The 16708-nt window shown below is 42.5% G+C and overlaps 1 protein-coding gene across 6 annotated transcripts in view; it reads left to right on the top strand.

Annotated features, from left to right (window-relative positions):
* Nucleotides 1-16708, top strand: part of GRIN2B (glutamate ionotropic receptor NMDA type subunit 2B) — a 224926-nt gene that overhangs the window by 186463 nt on the left and 21755 nt on the right. For all 6 annotated transcript variants that reach the window (XM_038153482.1, XM_038153478.1, XM_038153480.1 and 3 more), the window contains 3 exons: nucleotides 9585-9745; nucleotides 12679-12866; nucleotides 14718-14956. In XM_038153482.1, the coding sequence (XP_038009410.1) occupies nucleotides 9585-9745; nucleotides 12679-12866; nucleotides 14718-14956 (588 nt within the window). The remainder of the gene's footprint in view (nucleotides 1-9584; nucleotides 9746-12678; nucleotides 12867-14717; nucleotides 14957-16708) is intronic.

Here is a 16708-nt window from a genome sequence, read left to right as displayed (position 1 = left end):
GGAAGTGGTGCCCAGAGAAATTGTGGATGCCTCATCCCTGGAACTTTTCAAGCCAGGTTGTATGGGGCTCTGAGCAACTGGTCTAGTGAAAGGTGTGCCTGCCCACAGCGTGAGGACTGGGGTTAGATTATCTTTAAAGTCCCCTCCACCCCATTCTATTATTTAATGAGAGTAAAAACCTCTAATGGAACTATTCAGGATTTTTGACAGTTAAAAGGCAGTTTAGTTGGGAACTTAAGCAGGTAAGATGTGAGTGGAGGGGATGCTCAGAGTCAGACTGTCAGCTTAGTTCATCCTTGCTGGAAAGGAAGAAATGCAAACCCCTGGGTATTGTTGGAATTACAGACGAGAGTTGCCGGATGAGGGTCTTTGGGGAGGGGGCCGTGATGTAGTCCTTAGCATGCAGCTTTTGGATTCCCCCTCCACAGCACCCTGGCCTTTCCCAGGCCTTGGCCACCACTGACCCTTCCTTTTCATCTTCCTCTTCACCTGCTCTCGGAGCTGTCCCCCTTTGGAGGGAGAGGTTAAATTTGGTTGCTTCTGTGCTAATTGCTTGGCAGTCTGGAAAAAGCTGTCTTTGGAGAATTACGTAAGGGGGAGAGTGAGAGAAGGAAGCAAAGGGTTGTCCTGCTTCTCACATCAGTATAAGTCAGGGGAGAGGAAAACAATGAATATTTTTATTTATTATTTATATGGTGCCATAAATGTACTTGGCACTTTGCAGTCAAATAAAAGACAATGGCCCTGCCACCAAAATTTGGCAGCCTGAGAGATGAGAGCTGGCCTCCTCCAGCTGAATGATCAGGGCTGAATTACTGGTGGGGAAGGGATGCGAGTATAAGATCTACAGGATTTAAAAAAAAAAAAATACAAGAGCTGTATCCCCACACTTTGATTCCTGATGCCTGGTGACCGTGACATTTGGAGTTATGTGCACATACATACATTTGATAAATATTTGGCAGGTTGTACCTTTCCAGGCATTTTTACTTCACTGTGTGCTCTACTTTATTGCCCTGCTTCTCCCAGGCCTTTGGCTACTCAAGGTCAAATTTCCCCATAATCTTGGTGGCCCAGTAGACTTGTTTACTTCAGGTGTAGCTCAGTGCCCCAGGACTCACATGGGAGCGATATGGCCTTAATTTCTCTGTCTTTCACTTGCAGGTAAGAGGCAGTTTTCATCAGAAGGTTAAAGGAAGGCATTATCTCCCAGCTCTGGGAAGGTGCTGCCCTGTCTGAAGTGCCCTGCTTTTTTGCTTGGCATCTCTGCCCTACAGATATGCTTAAGAAATTGCACTAATGTAATTACTAAGCTTTTAAAATTGTTTGGATGAAAAATATGGCCCCTGTGAAGTCTTCTAGAGGTTTGCTAGGCTTGTGCAGGGTTTCACCCTGCTGCCCAGTGGATAGTACCCACATGATAGTAGGTTGGCTACTCTTAGTATTCAGAAGACAGGAGGATCTGACCTTCCTTTGTTAGTGAAAATGGGTGAAAAATGACATTGCTTCCCCACCAAACTACATCCTCTGAATTTCTCAGAGTGTTTCATAATTTGTTAACCAGCTGTCTCATGTGCAAACAAAGCAGATTTCAAATTCCTCTGTACTTAGCTGTCACCTCTCCTCTCAAGGTCTTTTTAATCAGTTAATTTTCTCCCTCTGAATGAACATCTACACTCCTAATGATATTAACATGAGTGTAGTAAGTGGCATCTTTCTGCCTCATGAATTTCTCTTTTGTGTTTGCCTGGGATTATTTAGTAGATACCTTTTGTCCCCCTGTGTTTAGCTTCCAAGGAAGCTGACTTTCATGAATTAAATGCTTGGCATGATTTGATGCTGGATAAACAGATGATCTTCATCCTCTACACGCATGCGACCAAAAGTTAAGTGTACCATAGCTATGATTTCATAGCACCCTTCATTTCAACAGATATGACTGTGGTGCTCTGATACCATATGTACTAACATTTCAGCTGTGCAAGCAGCTTTTGGCTCTGACTGGTGAAGATCAGTGAGTCAGTTCTGGTCAAGCTTGGGGGACACCTAACAGTGACTTGAAGCCTACATACTGCCAAATATGTCCCGAGGAATATTTAAGGCATTAATATTACCTGTCAGGTGGAGAAACTGCACAGACTGTGCGTAATGTTCACGCACTTGCTCCACCCAAAAGACTCCTGCTCTGCTGGTGGTGGATGGACTCTGTCTGTACATGATGGTGGGATCCTGCAGTGGCCCCTCAGACCTGGGTCAGCATAAAGGCAGTGTGGTGGCAGCAGGCACGAGTAGGTGTGTTCATGGAGGACGTGGGATCCCCGACATGCCGTCTGTTTGGGCTGGTGCTGCCCTGCCCAGGGTGCAGAAGTGGCGCAGAGCAGGTCTGTGCATGGCAATCCAGCTTGCAAAGAGGCTGCACAGTCCTACTGTGTGCACTGCTCTGGCAATAACTGCATGTGATGGAGGCTTCTTCCACCATTTGGATCTCTGCTTTCATCTCAGTTATTTTGCAAGGACAACTATTTTTAAAGTTGCTATATTTGAACTCTTTTCTTTTGCTTTCACCTGCCCCCCCCCACCTCTACATTGTCACCAGGTTGCTCCGTTCCCTTTCCTGACCCACATGTGTCCATATTTCACCAACAGACATTCACAGATATTTTTCTTTCTTGTTTATGGGTCTGACCCACACTACATCTTCCTTTAAAAGGGACTTTAATAGAATTCTTTGCCAACTTCACTGCAGTCAGCTGCACTAACTGATAACTCCTTTCTTGGACTTATCTAGAGCAATTCATGGGTGAAAGCGCTATGCAAAGCAAGACAGAGAATTTGAAACATCACTGGGTACTGAATAATAAGATAAACCACAAAGTCAAAGTCTGAGGGAGGACAGGGTAATTTTATGCCCTACCAAAATCGACATATTTGATTTGGTGCTATTTGGTCCCCTTTTTTTAGCTTCCTTTTTTTTTTTTGTTTGTTTATAAATCAAGACATGTTGTTTGACTAGTGAAGACAAGAAACTGGGGTTTCAGGAAGTGTTGATGTGGCAACTGGGTTCAGAGCTGTGAGGAGTCCCAGCCACTGCTGAGGAAGCAGAGAATGTTACTGTGATGGAATGCAGGAGGGAACTAAAAAGAGCTAGGGTAAAAGGATGATCTGAAAACTCATAGTAACTTAGAAATGGCTGAGAGTTCCACCTTGGAAATAAAAAATGTCTGTAATGTCAAAACTACATGACTGTGCAGAGGGGAGAGGAATACTTTCGGAATGACTCTCGAGAAGTATCTGTACAAGAGAGTTATTAATAATACAGAATAAGCAGCATAGTCACTTTAGTCTGCTCTCCTCACCGACTTGTACCAGTGCTAAGATTTAGGTTTGCAGTATGATTTTCTACCAATGCTGTTGGGCTGGCACAGCTGGCACACTTCTAGCTGGGATGCAATTTTGTAGATTTTAAAGTGCCTACAACACCAAGCCACCAACAGTTGCAAGTTCTGCGCTCGAAATCTGTAGAGCACCTCCTCTACCAGGACAGGTGAATGGGGGCATGGGTTTGTGGCTGTGCCTATGCACACAATCCAAGCTGCAGAAAGAAAAGAATACAGTAAAAGCTCTGAAGACGGTGCTGGCAAAGTTGATTGACATTCCAGAAACAAGCTGATCGCTACCTGAATGCAGATCAGGACAGAGTTGCAGCTTTGAAGAACTTGCAAGCTGAAAATGAAGGATAGACAAAACATGATATAATTCAGAGAGGCCCTGAGAAGAGGAATAATAAGCATGAACTCTGACTAGCAATGTTTGTGTTGCCTTACTGCAAGCTTTTTTACTGTAATATTCTCTCAGCATCTTTGGATCTTGATCATATTGTTCTAGGTATGGTGGATCACATGTTCACCAACCAAAGGTAAGTCAAGGAAAGACCTACAGGATACAGCCAAAGGACAACAGCAAGAATGGTTGCAGGTCCATATAACACAGCTTGCAAAGAAAGACTAAAGCAACTGGGCTTCTTTAGCTGTACTCAAAGAACATAGAGAAGCAAAAGCACAATGGTCTTCAAAAACATAAAATGCATCTTCAGAGAAGAAGAAACTGTTTGGATTTCCCTGTCCACAGACAAGATAACAGAAAATATTTTAGTTGTATTTGCAGCTGGAAGACTTTAGTTCAGATATTTGGAAGAACTTTCCAGTAGTAAAGCTCTGGTGGGCATTGACCAGGGAATGGAGAAGTCTCCAGCACCAGCCATCTTCCACAGTGATTAAGAGCTGTCAGGAATGGTGATGCCCCGGAGGGACTCACCGGAGAGACAGAGGTGGAAAAGACATCTTCTCAGGGTCAAATCCAGGTTTGGGATTCTGTGGCATTGTTTGTGGTACAGCCTGGGGACAAAAATTATATATTTTGGGGATAAGAAAAAAACAAGCTTTTTCTCTTTGAGAGTTGTCCATTAGCTGTGAAGGAATTAATTTTCTAGCTGAAACAGAGGACATAGAAGGCAGCTATGGCAAGACACGCTGCTGTGGACATCTGTAACCTATCAGGACTTAAGTATAGGCATAGAGCTACCTCAGAGTTAGACCTCAAAACCACTGACCCACTCTTAAATTTTTAAGGTTCTGAAGGAAGCTCTTGTGCAAACAGCCTGGTTGGATTTTCAGGCAATGAAGAAAGGGGCAAGCTGACTGCAGTGACATACAGCTGAACCAGAACAAGAGGAGACAATCGAGGATGTTTGGGCAATCCAAAGAGGTTGTGCATTAGGGGGGTGGTGGGCACTTTGGGCTTGTTGCTACCCATACTGGTTGGCCCCCTGTCCTTTTGGTGGGAGATGCCCTGAGAGCTGAATGACCCAGTGGCTAGATTCATTTGGGCCGATGTAGATGTCTAGAGCTATTTTAGTTGTACTGGGGGTGTCCAAACTACCCTCAGGTGGTGGGCAAATTTGACACAGGGACTATGAGAGACCTGTTCCCAGGGTGAAATTCCCTAGGCATCTCAGCTTGGCACTTACTTTTGGGTAAATGAAGTGAGCTCAAAGTATCTAACATGGGCTTAAGCTAGCAGAGGAGCTGAATTTGTGGCTCTCAGTTTGATGGGTCAGAGCTGTGGAGCTTCCTGTGGTCGAGAACTTTAACTGGTCATCAGGGCCTTACAAAGTGTAAGGAGTCCTCCCAGAGAAGCTGTATAAGGGTAAAGCACTACACCCACACACCCCCGCACCCATCCTTGCACCAAGTTCTGCCAGTTCATTATGTTATTCAGCAGTGCATTGATTTGGGGTTTTTTTCAGCTGTGTAAAAGTAGATCGGCTGATAAAAAAGAGACTTTTTGTAGCAAGAGCTTGCTGAGTTTGGGAAACTGCTTTCAACGCTATTGGCAAACACTTTACAGTGTAAACAGGGCCTACATGAGGCAGATAAATAAGTGCAGATGTGCTTTTCTGTAGGATCCATTCGATGATGGACAATATATTGGAAAAAGAAATCTCATCAAATTAATTGTCGCCAATTAGACATAACCCCTTCCCCTCATCTCTAAATCCCCTCCATTTGCTGCTGCATGAATGGGAAGAGCTCCTATCACCTGTTTCATTATGCAGATTGATATCCGAACATCTGAGAACAATGCTGCTTTCTGCACGGCATGGCTCCAAATTGCTAATGAAACAGCTCTGCCAGCCGAGTCACTTAAACCCGCTTTCACTGCCGCTGTTGACAGCTCTCATGGAGAGATGTGGAGAGGAGTCGCCAAGCAGCTCTCCCTCCTGAATGTGCTAACAGCTCCCAGCCTGTGTGTTTATTGCTCTCCAGAGGAGGAAGATTTCTGCTCTCTGACTCGGAGAGGTTACTTTTGCAAAGCTGAGGTCTGCTTTGCACTTAATGCTCCTTGATTTCAGTTTGTGGAGGGAGGGGTTGAAAAGGCAGGCAGCCATTGGGGTCTGAACATAGATATTTCATGTTCCAGAGCTACTGCAGCCCTTCAGGCATCCTCAGTGCCTGCTTTTCACCCCCATCTCTAGCATCCACCTTCACAGTTGATGTGAAGCAAGTGGGGCTTCTTTCATGGGTGAGAGGTTGTGCACATCGCCATGGGTACACAATCAGGGAGTATCTCACAACAGAGGTTCCATGGTGAATGAGTGGGAGGATGCAAGTGGGATACATCTTTGTCTGGGGCTCTTTGGATACGGGACTGCAGCTGAGCTCTGCTGGTTCCCTCACAGGCAGTCACCCCTTGAGGTAGGTAGAGCTGGGCAGCAGGACAGGTTTCCTGCTGCAGGCAAGTGGGGCTCCTACAAGTGTGGACTCTGTACAGCTGGGTTTTCTCAGCAACTGATGTAGTTGCTTATCTTCCCTTCCCCTATTACACATATTTTTTTGCTAGAACCTCACAGGACTCCTCTTCACAGATGCCTGGAGTGGAGTTGTTGTGACTTAAAACTCTGGCAGGAGAAATTTTTGCGTTAAATAATGGGACAGTTCTCTAATTAATCTACGTTCTGACCCTTTCTGTCCAGATCTGTGGTTAATTCCTTTGTATGTGTTCACTGCAGCATTGAGATTACCTCTGCACAGGCTTCCTCCTGTAATGGCCCCTGCACTGTGCATCAGTTCCTGCCGTGTGTCTCAGACTCCCTATAGACCTCTCTGCCAAAGTGCCTCGCTTCCCTGGGGATTATATGATCCAGGCTCACAGTCCCAGCCCCAGGAGGAAATCAAACAAGTCGCTTTCCTGACTGAACTCCTTGACAATCTGTCAATTAACTTTCCTCCTTGCAGATCATCTCCAGCTCCTCCACATATTCCTCATTCATGCTGGCAGAAGAGGAAAAACTCCTTCCCCATCTGTCCCATGAACTTTCCGGGAAGGCTCACATGTCTTCTTGTTCCCTCAGGATGAGCTGAGTGGGACAGAAGTTAGTTCAGAATGATGCAATAGTTTTTTACTCTGGAGAGCTCACTGGAGATCCCTTTATCCCTGGATTGGGCTGTGCCCACTTACTGCCAAGAAACACACAGGGGGATTTTTGAACTGCTATCTCCTATCAGAAAGCTGCATGCATGTATTGCTATTACTTCTCCTATATGGAGAAGTAGGCGGTTATCTCTGGCTGCATCGACTGTGGAGTCAGCTGGACATTGGTTACTTTCAGCTTTGTAAACATTAAGCTAGGTTAGCTGGGGATCTGTGTTCCTCTTGGTCACTCAAGCTAAAATTGTCTGGTGTGGGCCCCGTATGGATGCTTTCATATGATTTCCTGTCTTGCTGTTCACCAAGGTATTGCTGAAGTGTGTGTGCATGTTGGTTTGTGGAGAGTAATTTGCATTTGAAGATCTGTTCTGACTAAGGAATCAGCAGGAGGTAAGGATTGATGAGTGAATAAGTAGTATGTGAATTTGTAGAAGTCATCAACGTGACCTCTTTCTCTAGAAATGTGCTTTTCCTGTTGCCAGAAACAGTAATTTCTTACAAGAGAAATGTTTTCATTTATTTATTGATTGCCCAGGAGATTCTGGAGCCTTTCACCTGTGGCTGCTATTATGGGCTCTAGAACAGCGTAGGAAAAAAAGATACTTCAGAGCTGGGATTATTTCCCTTATCACAGGGAAATGCCTGCCTTTGTAATCCTTCTTACTCCAGTTTGTAGGCACCATGATGAAAGCAGACAAAAGTAGAGATTGTGTCACTGGGAATGGAGGATGGAAGTATAAAATGGACTTGCCAAAACTCAGTCACACAAATGTTGGTCAGGCCTGCCTGATGCTTCTGCTGTTGACTGTACTCTGTCAGAGGGCTCTGTGAGAATGGGAACATCCTGTATGCCTTTAAGGTGGGGTTCTGCAGCCTCTGGGAAAGTAAGTTGCCCATGCTGCAATCTCCTGGTTTAGCATGTCAGGGGAGAGACTGTGTTTCTTTGTGTCTGGCATGGCAGTGCCCTCCTTGTGATGGGTCCCCTAGGCTGCTTCTTTAATCAGCTTAGTAAAAAAGAATAATTTTAGCATGCTGCAGTGATTTTTCTCCCATCAAAGTTTGCTTTCATTATAGTCTTTGATAACTGTGAGTTTGTCTTCCTCCCTAGAGGGTGTGATAGAGTTCTAAGAGACACCTTACTGTCTGTTTTATGCTATGTGAAACTTCTGTTTTGTTGGTGATGCACTAACCTGAGTTCAGAAAAACAGCCCCGATGTTTTTTATTGGCTTAAAGCAGTAGGATACGTGTCCTCTCTCTCACACACACACACATGCACGTACAAGTTAGCCCATCTTGCCATCCAAACTGGAGAGATTAGTTGGCTGGTACACAGAAACAGGTGAACAGTGTGTTCACCTATCCACAGACCCAGCTTCTAGCTGTCCTCATGGCTGAGATGTGAACGAGACCCTCTGCTTTAGGAGCTCTGGCTTCCTCAGCTGAGCTGAACAAGTTCCAAAATGGCTTTAAGCAGAGCTCAAGAACAAGGCTCATCTGCACGTGTTTTAAGCTAGAACTACCTGTAGATTGCAGCCCTATAGAAGGTGGCAGTGCATGCCACATATTCATGAACCAGGTGCACTCCTGCTGTTAAATGGTTTTGGTTTAACTGTTAGCCTGTTGTCAGCATGCTTCTCAGGATCATAGAAATACACAGGCACAGTTGGGGGACAAGAAATAACACAAGGCAAGCTACTGCTTGGTATATCCAGAGAGGAGGAGGCTTCCTTCCATTTAACTTACCTTTACATCTTTTTCTTTACTGCTTATTCAGTTCCTGGTTTATAGTTCTGTGCTCCTTCTCATCTGCTGGTTCTAGGGGTTTTAAGCAGTCTTGATAATTGACAGTCTAAATTTTACTCCTCATAAAGTCCCAGAGAGCATTGATTATGACTTGAGTTAAGCAAGTGGCATATAAAATCTCACAGGCTTGCAGCCGTGGGGGAATGTTATGATGAATGTATTTCTTGTGAGCAGCAAAAGCTTTGGAGTGTTCTGCCAGCTCTGTTCTGGGCATCAAATGTAACTAGTAACTCGCAGCCACTAACAGCATTTTATTTGGGACATTTGCCCAAAACTTTGAAAGCTAATAATTTGTTTGGTGAAGTGGGTGTGAGGTGTGCTGAGAGGCATCTCTCCTCATTAATTACTTTTCTATCTCTGTCAGGACCAGGAAGTGTAAAGGCATCCACGGAGCTAAAAAAGATACTTCTTAGGAACTAAATGACAGTTTGTGGGTAAAAAGCACATCACATAGATTTTATTGGAAACCATTTCTTGACTGTGTTCCAGCACCACTGTTACATTTTCCCTTTCCTTTTTGCTTTTATCTAGCCTCCTACTTAATCTCTGATCACTATTTCATGCACTTAATCCAGAGTAGAGAAAAAGAACAGCTTGCTCAGATTTACTTCTTGTTTCTTAGGTATTAATAGGAGATATTCATGTTTGAAAACAATAAAATGTAATATCTTCTCAATTATGTGTTCTACATGATAGTAAAATAAAATCAGATCAACCTTCCGATGTTCTCCCAACCAGCTGACTGCTTCAGTCTGAAAGACTGTCAGAAATATTCCTTTTTCTGTCTCTTCAGTTCCAGAAACCAAATGACTTCTCACCCCCTTTCCGCTTCGGGACAGTTCCCAACGGCAGCACGGAAAGGAACATCCGCAACAACTACCCTGAAATGCACAGCTACATGGTGAAGTTCAATCAGAGGGGGGTGGACGATGCACTGTTCTCACTGAAGACTGGGTGAGGCTTTCTTACATGCTTACTCTCCACAGAAACCTGAGTTTTTGCATGCTTGTCTGGAAAATTTATGTTTTAGGGTTTGAAAAATGACCCTCTATTGTCATTCCGTGGTTAAAAGTACAGCAAGACCACACACAGCTCAGTAGCACAGGAGAGTGACTCTGTGGTTCTTTTTACCAGGTTTTTCTATTGACATCTGTATAAAAGTTTCTGGTTTTGCTGTGTTTATAAGAATTTAAAAACAAAAAGAAAAAGAGGACCTACTGTATCCCTGTGTACATAATACATGTGTGTATTGGTCCCAAAGACCTTGCTTCATCAAGATGTTTCATGCTGATAGGTTTTTATGCATACAGAAGAAAAGCTCCCAGGTCTCTGTGGACAAAGTTTTTTTCAGAGCATTTATATTGTCATCTGGAAATTCCCTTGTTTTCCCTCCTTCTGTGTATAAAAGATTATGTTAATCAGGAAGCTGTCAGACTAATCCCACCCCAGTGTATCACCAGCTAATACAATATAATGGAAGGTAGGTTTGAAGCAAATAGTTTGGAAGTAGCCTACTCTCTGGAATATTTTAGTATCAAGGACTAAACAAAACATTATTTGAATGATATGGAAGTATAAAAATGTAAGCGTTTCCTTGGGTAATTTTGGAGACACAGGAAAAATTGTTAGCAAAAAGCATGCTTGAATGGCTCATCCTATTTTAATAACAGTGAATCTGCAAAGGACCTAACTCAAAATGACATTTTGCAAGCCTTTGTCCTCTGTAATTAAAGACCTGCTTTCAGAACTGACCATTATGGTTGTCAGAGCCCAGCCACAGTGAATAAAAAACATTTTTGCTTACACTCATGTTGAACCCTTAGGAGAAAGTCCATTTCAAAGCACAAATTAAGGTGTTTAGCCAATTTAATTACTAGATTGACTGAATATTCCTAAACCTGTTTGCCAGGTTCAGAGGCCCGCAGCCCATTACAAATGGCTGTACCATAGCTGGATATAATCCTGGGAAGGTGCATTTGCCAGGATAGTCATCATTCAGGAAATAAATATGCACTGTCCTGGAAATGTATGGAGGAGATAGAGGTCCTCACTTGTGATGGATGTCATCCTGGCTACATAGTCACCCTTGGACAGACCTCTTCACAGATAAGCACTTGAACTGAGATACTCACCATACTGTAAATATATGTGCAGGAGGTGAATTGTAAACATAGTATGTGAGAGAGAATGTGCAACTGGAAGCTCTTAGGTCATTTATCAGAAAATGTTTCATTTCAGATCTAGTGGGAAGATTTACTCATCAGCTGTCTTTGGGTTTGTGGAAGATGCAGCCTCCTGAGACTGTCCCCCACATCCACATCTATTTGTTGCAGTGTGAAAAGGCTCTCATCAGGCCATTGTGCTCTCTACACAGTCCATAATGGGGATTTCTCTGTGTTGAAACAGAATTTTCGGTGTGATTTTCAGCTGAAAATTCTTTAACAAAAACCAATTCAACAGGGTAAACTGTAAAGCTGCTCTCATGGCCAGCTGACATTGGTAAAGATCTGGTAGTACTTTTCACAGTAACTGAGGGGTTAAACATAATGTCCTGACTGTATTTGATTTGAAAAAAAATCATTTTTCTCAGCTAAGTCATGCCAGCATTTGAACTGAAGAAAATATTTTCCTTACTTCAATCCCTACTTTACTATCTAATATTGATATATTTTATAAGGCATTTTAGATTCTTTTGAGATGAAAGGCAGTACAGAAATATAAGCTATTCTTAAGGATATAGATCCCCTTCACTTCCTCTTCATTCATCTTTATCTTGCAGTATGTTTGTATCCCAAATTTCCTTTAAGATCAGAAATGACAATTAGCAGATAGTCAGAAAGAAATAGACGATTCTCATTTATAACCCAGATTCACCTGTAAGACAGCTTTAGGCTTAGATTTTTATTTAACTATGGTGAAAGGGAAGATGACACCTGAAGAATGGGATACCATCCAGAAGGACCTGGATAGGCTCAAGAGCTGGGCACATGGAGATCTCATGAGGCTTAACAAGACCCAGTGTAAGGTGCTGCACCTGGGTTGGGGCAAACCCCGGTATGGACATGAGCTGGGGGATGAAGGGATCAAGGGCAGCCTTGCCAAGAAGGACTTGGGAGTGCAGGTGAACAAGAGGCTGGACACAACCCAGCAATGTGCACACAGCCCAGAAAGCCAATTGTATCCTGGGCTGCATCCAAAGGAGCATGGGCAGCAGGATGAAGGAGGGGATTCTGCCCCTTTGCTCTGCTCTGGTGAGACCCCACCTGCACTGCTGCATCCAGCTCTGGGGTCCCCAGCATAGGAAGGACATGGACTTGTTGGAGCAAGTCCAGAGGAAGCCACCAAAATTATTAAAAGGATAGAGCACCTCCTCTACAAGTAAAGGCTGAGAGAATTGGGATTGTTCAGAAGAGAAGACTTTAGGGTGGCCTAATTGTGACCTTCCTGAAGGGAACCTACAAGAGGGCTGGAGAGAAACTTTTTGTTTGCATGTAGTGACAGGACAAAGGGAAATGGTTTCAATCTGAAAGATTAGGTGCTAGGAAAAAAAATCCTCTGCATGATGGTGGTGAAGCACTTTACTGTGAGGTGGTGAAGTTTTGGATGCCCCTTCCCTAGGAGTGTTTGAGGCCTGGCTAGGTAGGGCTCTGAGCAGCCTCGTCTAGTGGAAGGTGTTCCTGCCCATGTCATGGGGGTTGGTACTGGATGGCCTTTAAGATCCTTTCCAACCTAAACCTTTCTATGATTCTACATGACATACTGCAGTCCATCTTGAAGAGGTTAATTTCTTCCTTAGCTACCTAAAACCACCTTTGATTTCATGCAGATGTTATGTGCAGATGTTATGTTTTCTATACTATACCCTCTTGTTTCTTGCCTCTGTGCAGGAAGTTGGATGCTTTCATTTATGATGCAGCAGTGCTAAACTACATGGCTGGCAGAGATGAAGGCTGCAAGCTGGTGACGATTGGGAGTGGGAAAGTGTTTGCCTCCACTGGCTATGGCATTGCCATCCAGAAGGACTCAGGCTGGAAGCGCCAGGTTGATCTTGCGATTCTACAGCTTTTTGGAGATGGTAAGTGACAAGAAAAAGAAGTGCTGAAATTTTCCTAAGAAGTACCAAGTTTTGCATGTAAGAAATGAAAGTTTCCAGCTCTGGTGCTTCAGATGTGAGTTGAGAACATGGAATTATTAATGGGGTTTTTTAAGAGGCAACACACCAAAAATGCGAGAATGTCACTTCTTTCTTGTTATTGATGCAGAGTAGCGGTATCATCAAAAAGCTTTAGTGCCAAAAGCACTAAAGTTTTCATAGAACAGGATCAGATGTGTGTTTGAAAAATATCTTATGTGAAAAATATCTTGTAAAAACAAGAACTCTGGTGTGAATTTTTCACTAGCTTTGAGGTTTTGCCATGACCAAACCCACTAATTATACTGGACTGTCTGTGGTTATTCCATACTTTATATTCTAGACAGGATCAATTCATGCAGAGTTTACTGAATTAAAGGATAAATATTTCTGGGTGAAAGAGCTAGATCATGTTTTCCAAAACCTAAAAAAAAAAACCACAAACCAAAAAACCCCAAAACAAAAACAAACAAACAAAAAACCAAACCAAAACAACAAAAAACCCCAAACAACAACAACAACAACAAAAAACACCAAGAAAAACTTGAGACTCAGAAGCATATTTTGGAATGAATTAGAACCTTATAGTTACATAATTCACCTCTTAATTTACAGAGAAAATGCTAGTATTAATAAAAACTGTTCAGGGGAAAATAAATTCCTTTTTAGCAAGTATTTTCCTGTCTTTCAATTTCACATTATATTTTCTTCTGTCCTTTTTTTATGTTTAAATAAAATTCACAGGTTATTTTATTTATAAGTATTCTTTTTCTCCCCTGAAATCTGAAAATAACATATGGTACTATAAATATGGAAATAACTAAACTTGGACATACTTCAGAAAATTGGCCACCTGGCAGATAGATTGTTCTGTTTCTTAAAAAGCCTAGGATGTATTATTTCAGAGAAGGATATAAGTTCTCCACAAAACTTCAAAGACTCTGTTATGACTACTTAAATGTATGGATTTTTTCCCCCCGCCACTGGACCAGAGATTGAAAATGTGAAAAACAAACTTTTCTAACAGCATGAAACAATTTGTCATCCTGCAAAATTAGTTTGTTCTGAATGTCTCAGTATGTGCGTGTGTGTGAGTGTTTACCTCTCTCTCACCCCTCATGAAAGCACCATAATGGTAGTAAGTGGTGTATGAAATTAGAGTACAGAACATTTGCTCATAGCTGATACAAATTAGTAAAATTTTTGATTGGTCAAAGCCCTTCTAAGTATTGAATTTGGACAAAATTGAAGGGAAGAAAAACAAGTAAAAATACTCAAATGTTTTTTGGAACATTGCACCTGGTTTTAATGAGCTATGGATATGATGGAAACAAAAATTGATTGAAAACAATCAATATTTTGATTCCGAGTTGGAAACATACAATGTTTTCATCTAAAAGTGATTAATTTTTGTCTACCACTATCAGTCACTAATTTTTCCCTTCATTGATTTAATGAAAATGGAAGTTTGTGAGGCCAGGTCTTCAGTCACGTGGTGGACAACTGTTTCAGGATCTCAGTGTAAACATCCAGCAGTATCATAGCTGTGTCCTGTGGTACAGCTTGTTATGGCTAATATCAGGCTTTGGAAAAATCCTGTTGACTTTCCTGTGACAAATGGCACTTGCGCCCATCAGAAGGGCAGTCAGGATATTTTATGGATGTTATAGATGCGGAAAAAGAACATGGAGACTGGAAATTACATTAGATCTTGCTTTCAGTCTGCCCAGTTTGAGCTCTTCAGCCATTGCAGGATTATCTAACCAGTTTCTTTCCTCCTGTCTGTCATTCTAGGGGAGATGGAGGAGCTGGAAGCTCTCTGGCTCACTGGCATTTGTCACAATGAGAAGAATGAGGTTATGAGCAGCCAGCTGGATATAGATAACATGGCAGGTGTCTTCTACATGTTGGGAGCAGCCATGGCCCTCAGTCTCATCACATTCATCTGTGAGCATCTCTTCTACTGGCAATTCCGCCACTGCTTCATGGGTGTCTGCTCTGGCAAGCCCGGTGTGGTCTTCTCCATCAGCAGGGTGAGTGCCATTAACTGTCAGGGATGAACAGAAGCTTTATTTAGACAGTCGTGGGTACTGGAGATGGGAATATCTACCAAGGCTGTCTAATAGAGAGGTGGCAGTCTGCACAGTCTCATATTTGCTCTGTTAATGTTGCAAAAACATGTTAGTTTTTTTCTGTGACATCTCTGGTCTCTGCTGGATTATGGTAAAGGAAATGGAAATTTCACATGGAGATAAAAACACAGGAAAAGACAAGTTAACTGTGACTGTTTGCTCCTCCAAAGTGAGTTGTGAGTTGTAATCAAGTAATGATGGATAGTATGATTAGAAAGTCAGGAGTTTTACATTGTCCTCTAAATTACAGCTTTGCAGCTGACCTTTTGTTAACTAGAAGTGTGCCTTCATTGACAGTCAGAAGTCCTTAACCAAAAGCCATGGCCTGAACTATGCAGAAATCTTTTTACAGAGGATGACCACATAAACTTAGCAATTGCTTCATGCAAATCTGCCTTAGGGTACAACATTTGCATTTAAAACAGATTCTAGCCATTTCTGAGTCATCTTCTACTATTACTGTTACTAGCAGTATCCCATTTGGAGCTTTATTTTCCTTCTTTCAAGTCACTGGTCCATTCTCCTGATCCATTTTGAAGTGAGGTCAAACCTTGGCATTTTTTAGCTCAGCATCTGATGTAGCAGAAGTTACTTTGATTGTACAAGGAGTATATAATTGCTGCATAACATATTGAAGAGAAATGACAAAGCCTTTTGAATGCAAGGGCACAGCCTCTCTTCTATATTGTTAGTTTCTAATGTGGTTTAGTCTGGAGATGAGATGGGGCATTGTGTTTGGTGACCCTAAGCTAAGAATAGATTATTTCATTCTGTGGTTATCTGTTAGACCTGGGCCAGGTTGGTGAAAGGTCTGAAAAGTGTTAATCATCTGCTAGCTGCTGAGAAACCATGATAACATGATGTGATGGTGTCCATTTCAAAGTTGACATTAATCATCAGGCACCATTTGGAAGGTCAGAGAATAAAGGAGCCCCTTTCGTTCTGTTCCTAGGGATAGCCCTTGCAAACAGTCATGGATGAAATGAGCTTGTGGAGAATGTGGAGAAATTGGGCCTTTCTGTTGTCTGATTTGAGGCTGAATAGAGGATTTCTGCTTTCAGGGGTGTCAATTTAGAGCCTATTATTACTGTTAAATTTAACAGAATGGAATTAAGAATTCTATCCTAGCTCAGTCAACCACATGCAAAATACCTAAATACCTATTCTAGAGTTCTGCTCTTTCTGTTTCCTTTTCTAATCTGTACTGGTGATAAAGGTAGCTAAGTTTATGACAAATGAAGCTGTTCCCTTTTAAGATAGCTCCTGTCTCATTGATTCACTGATGCCCAGATGATTTTCAGGGGCCAAAACAGACTTTCATCCTCTCATCCACACAGAATCATTTGTTTTGATTCTTTTATTCCCAAGGATATTATTGTCCCCATTTGCAATTCTGTGTTATACCTGCTAGATTTGACTAACTCTTACTGATGCAAGCAGGCATTCCTGCATCCTGGAGATACAACTTGAAACAAAGCAGAGGAAGAGGAATGAAGGGAAAAGAAAAATGTGAGGGTCAAGAAGGAGGGTGAGAACAGCAAGGGTTGGTAGAGCAGATCTGATTTCATTTGATTTGATTGTGCTTCATGATGGAAGGCTGGTAGGCCCTACTATCCTACAGGAACAAACTCTTGATGCACACGGTGCTTCCCA

Source organism: Motacilla alba, chromosome 1A (assembly GCF_015832195.1).
Source record: "Motacilla alba alba isolate MOTALB_02 chromosome 1A, Motacilla_alba_V1.0_pri, whole genome shotgun sequence".
NCBI classification, from domain to species: Eukaryota; Metazoa; Chordata; class Aves; order Passeriformes; family Motacillidae; genus Motacilla; species Motacilla alba.
This window is presented reverse-complemented; position numbering and strand designations above follow the sequence as displayed.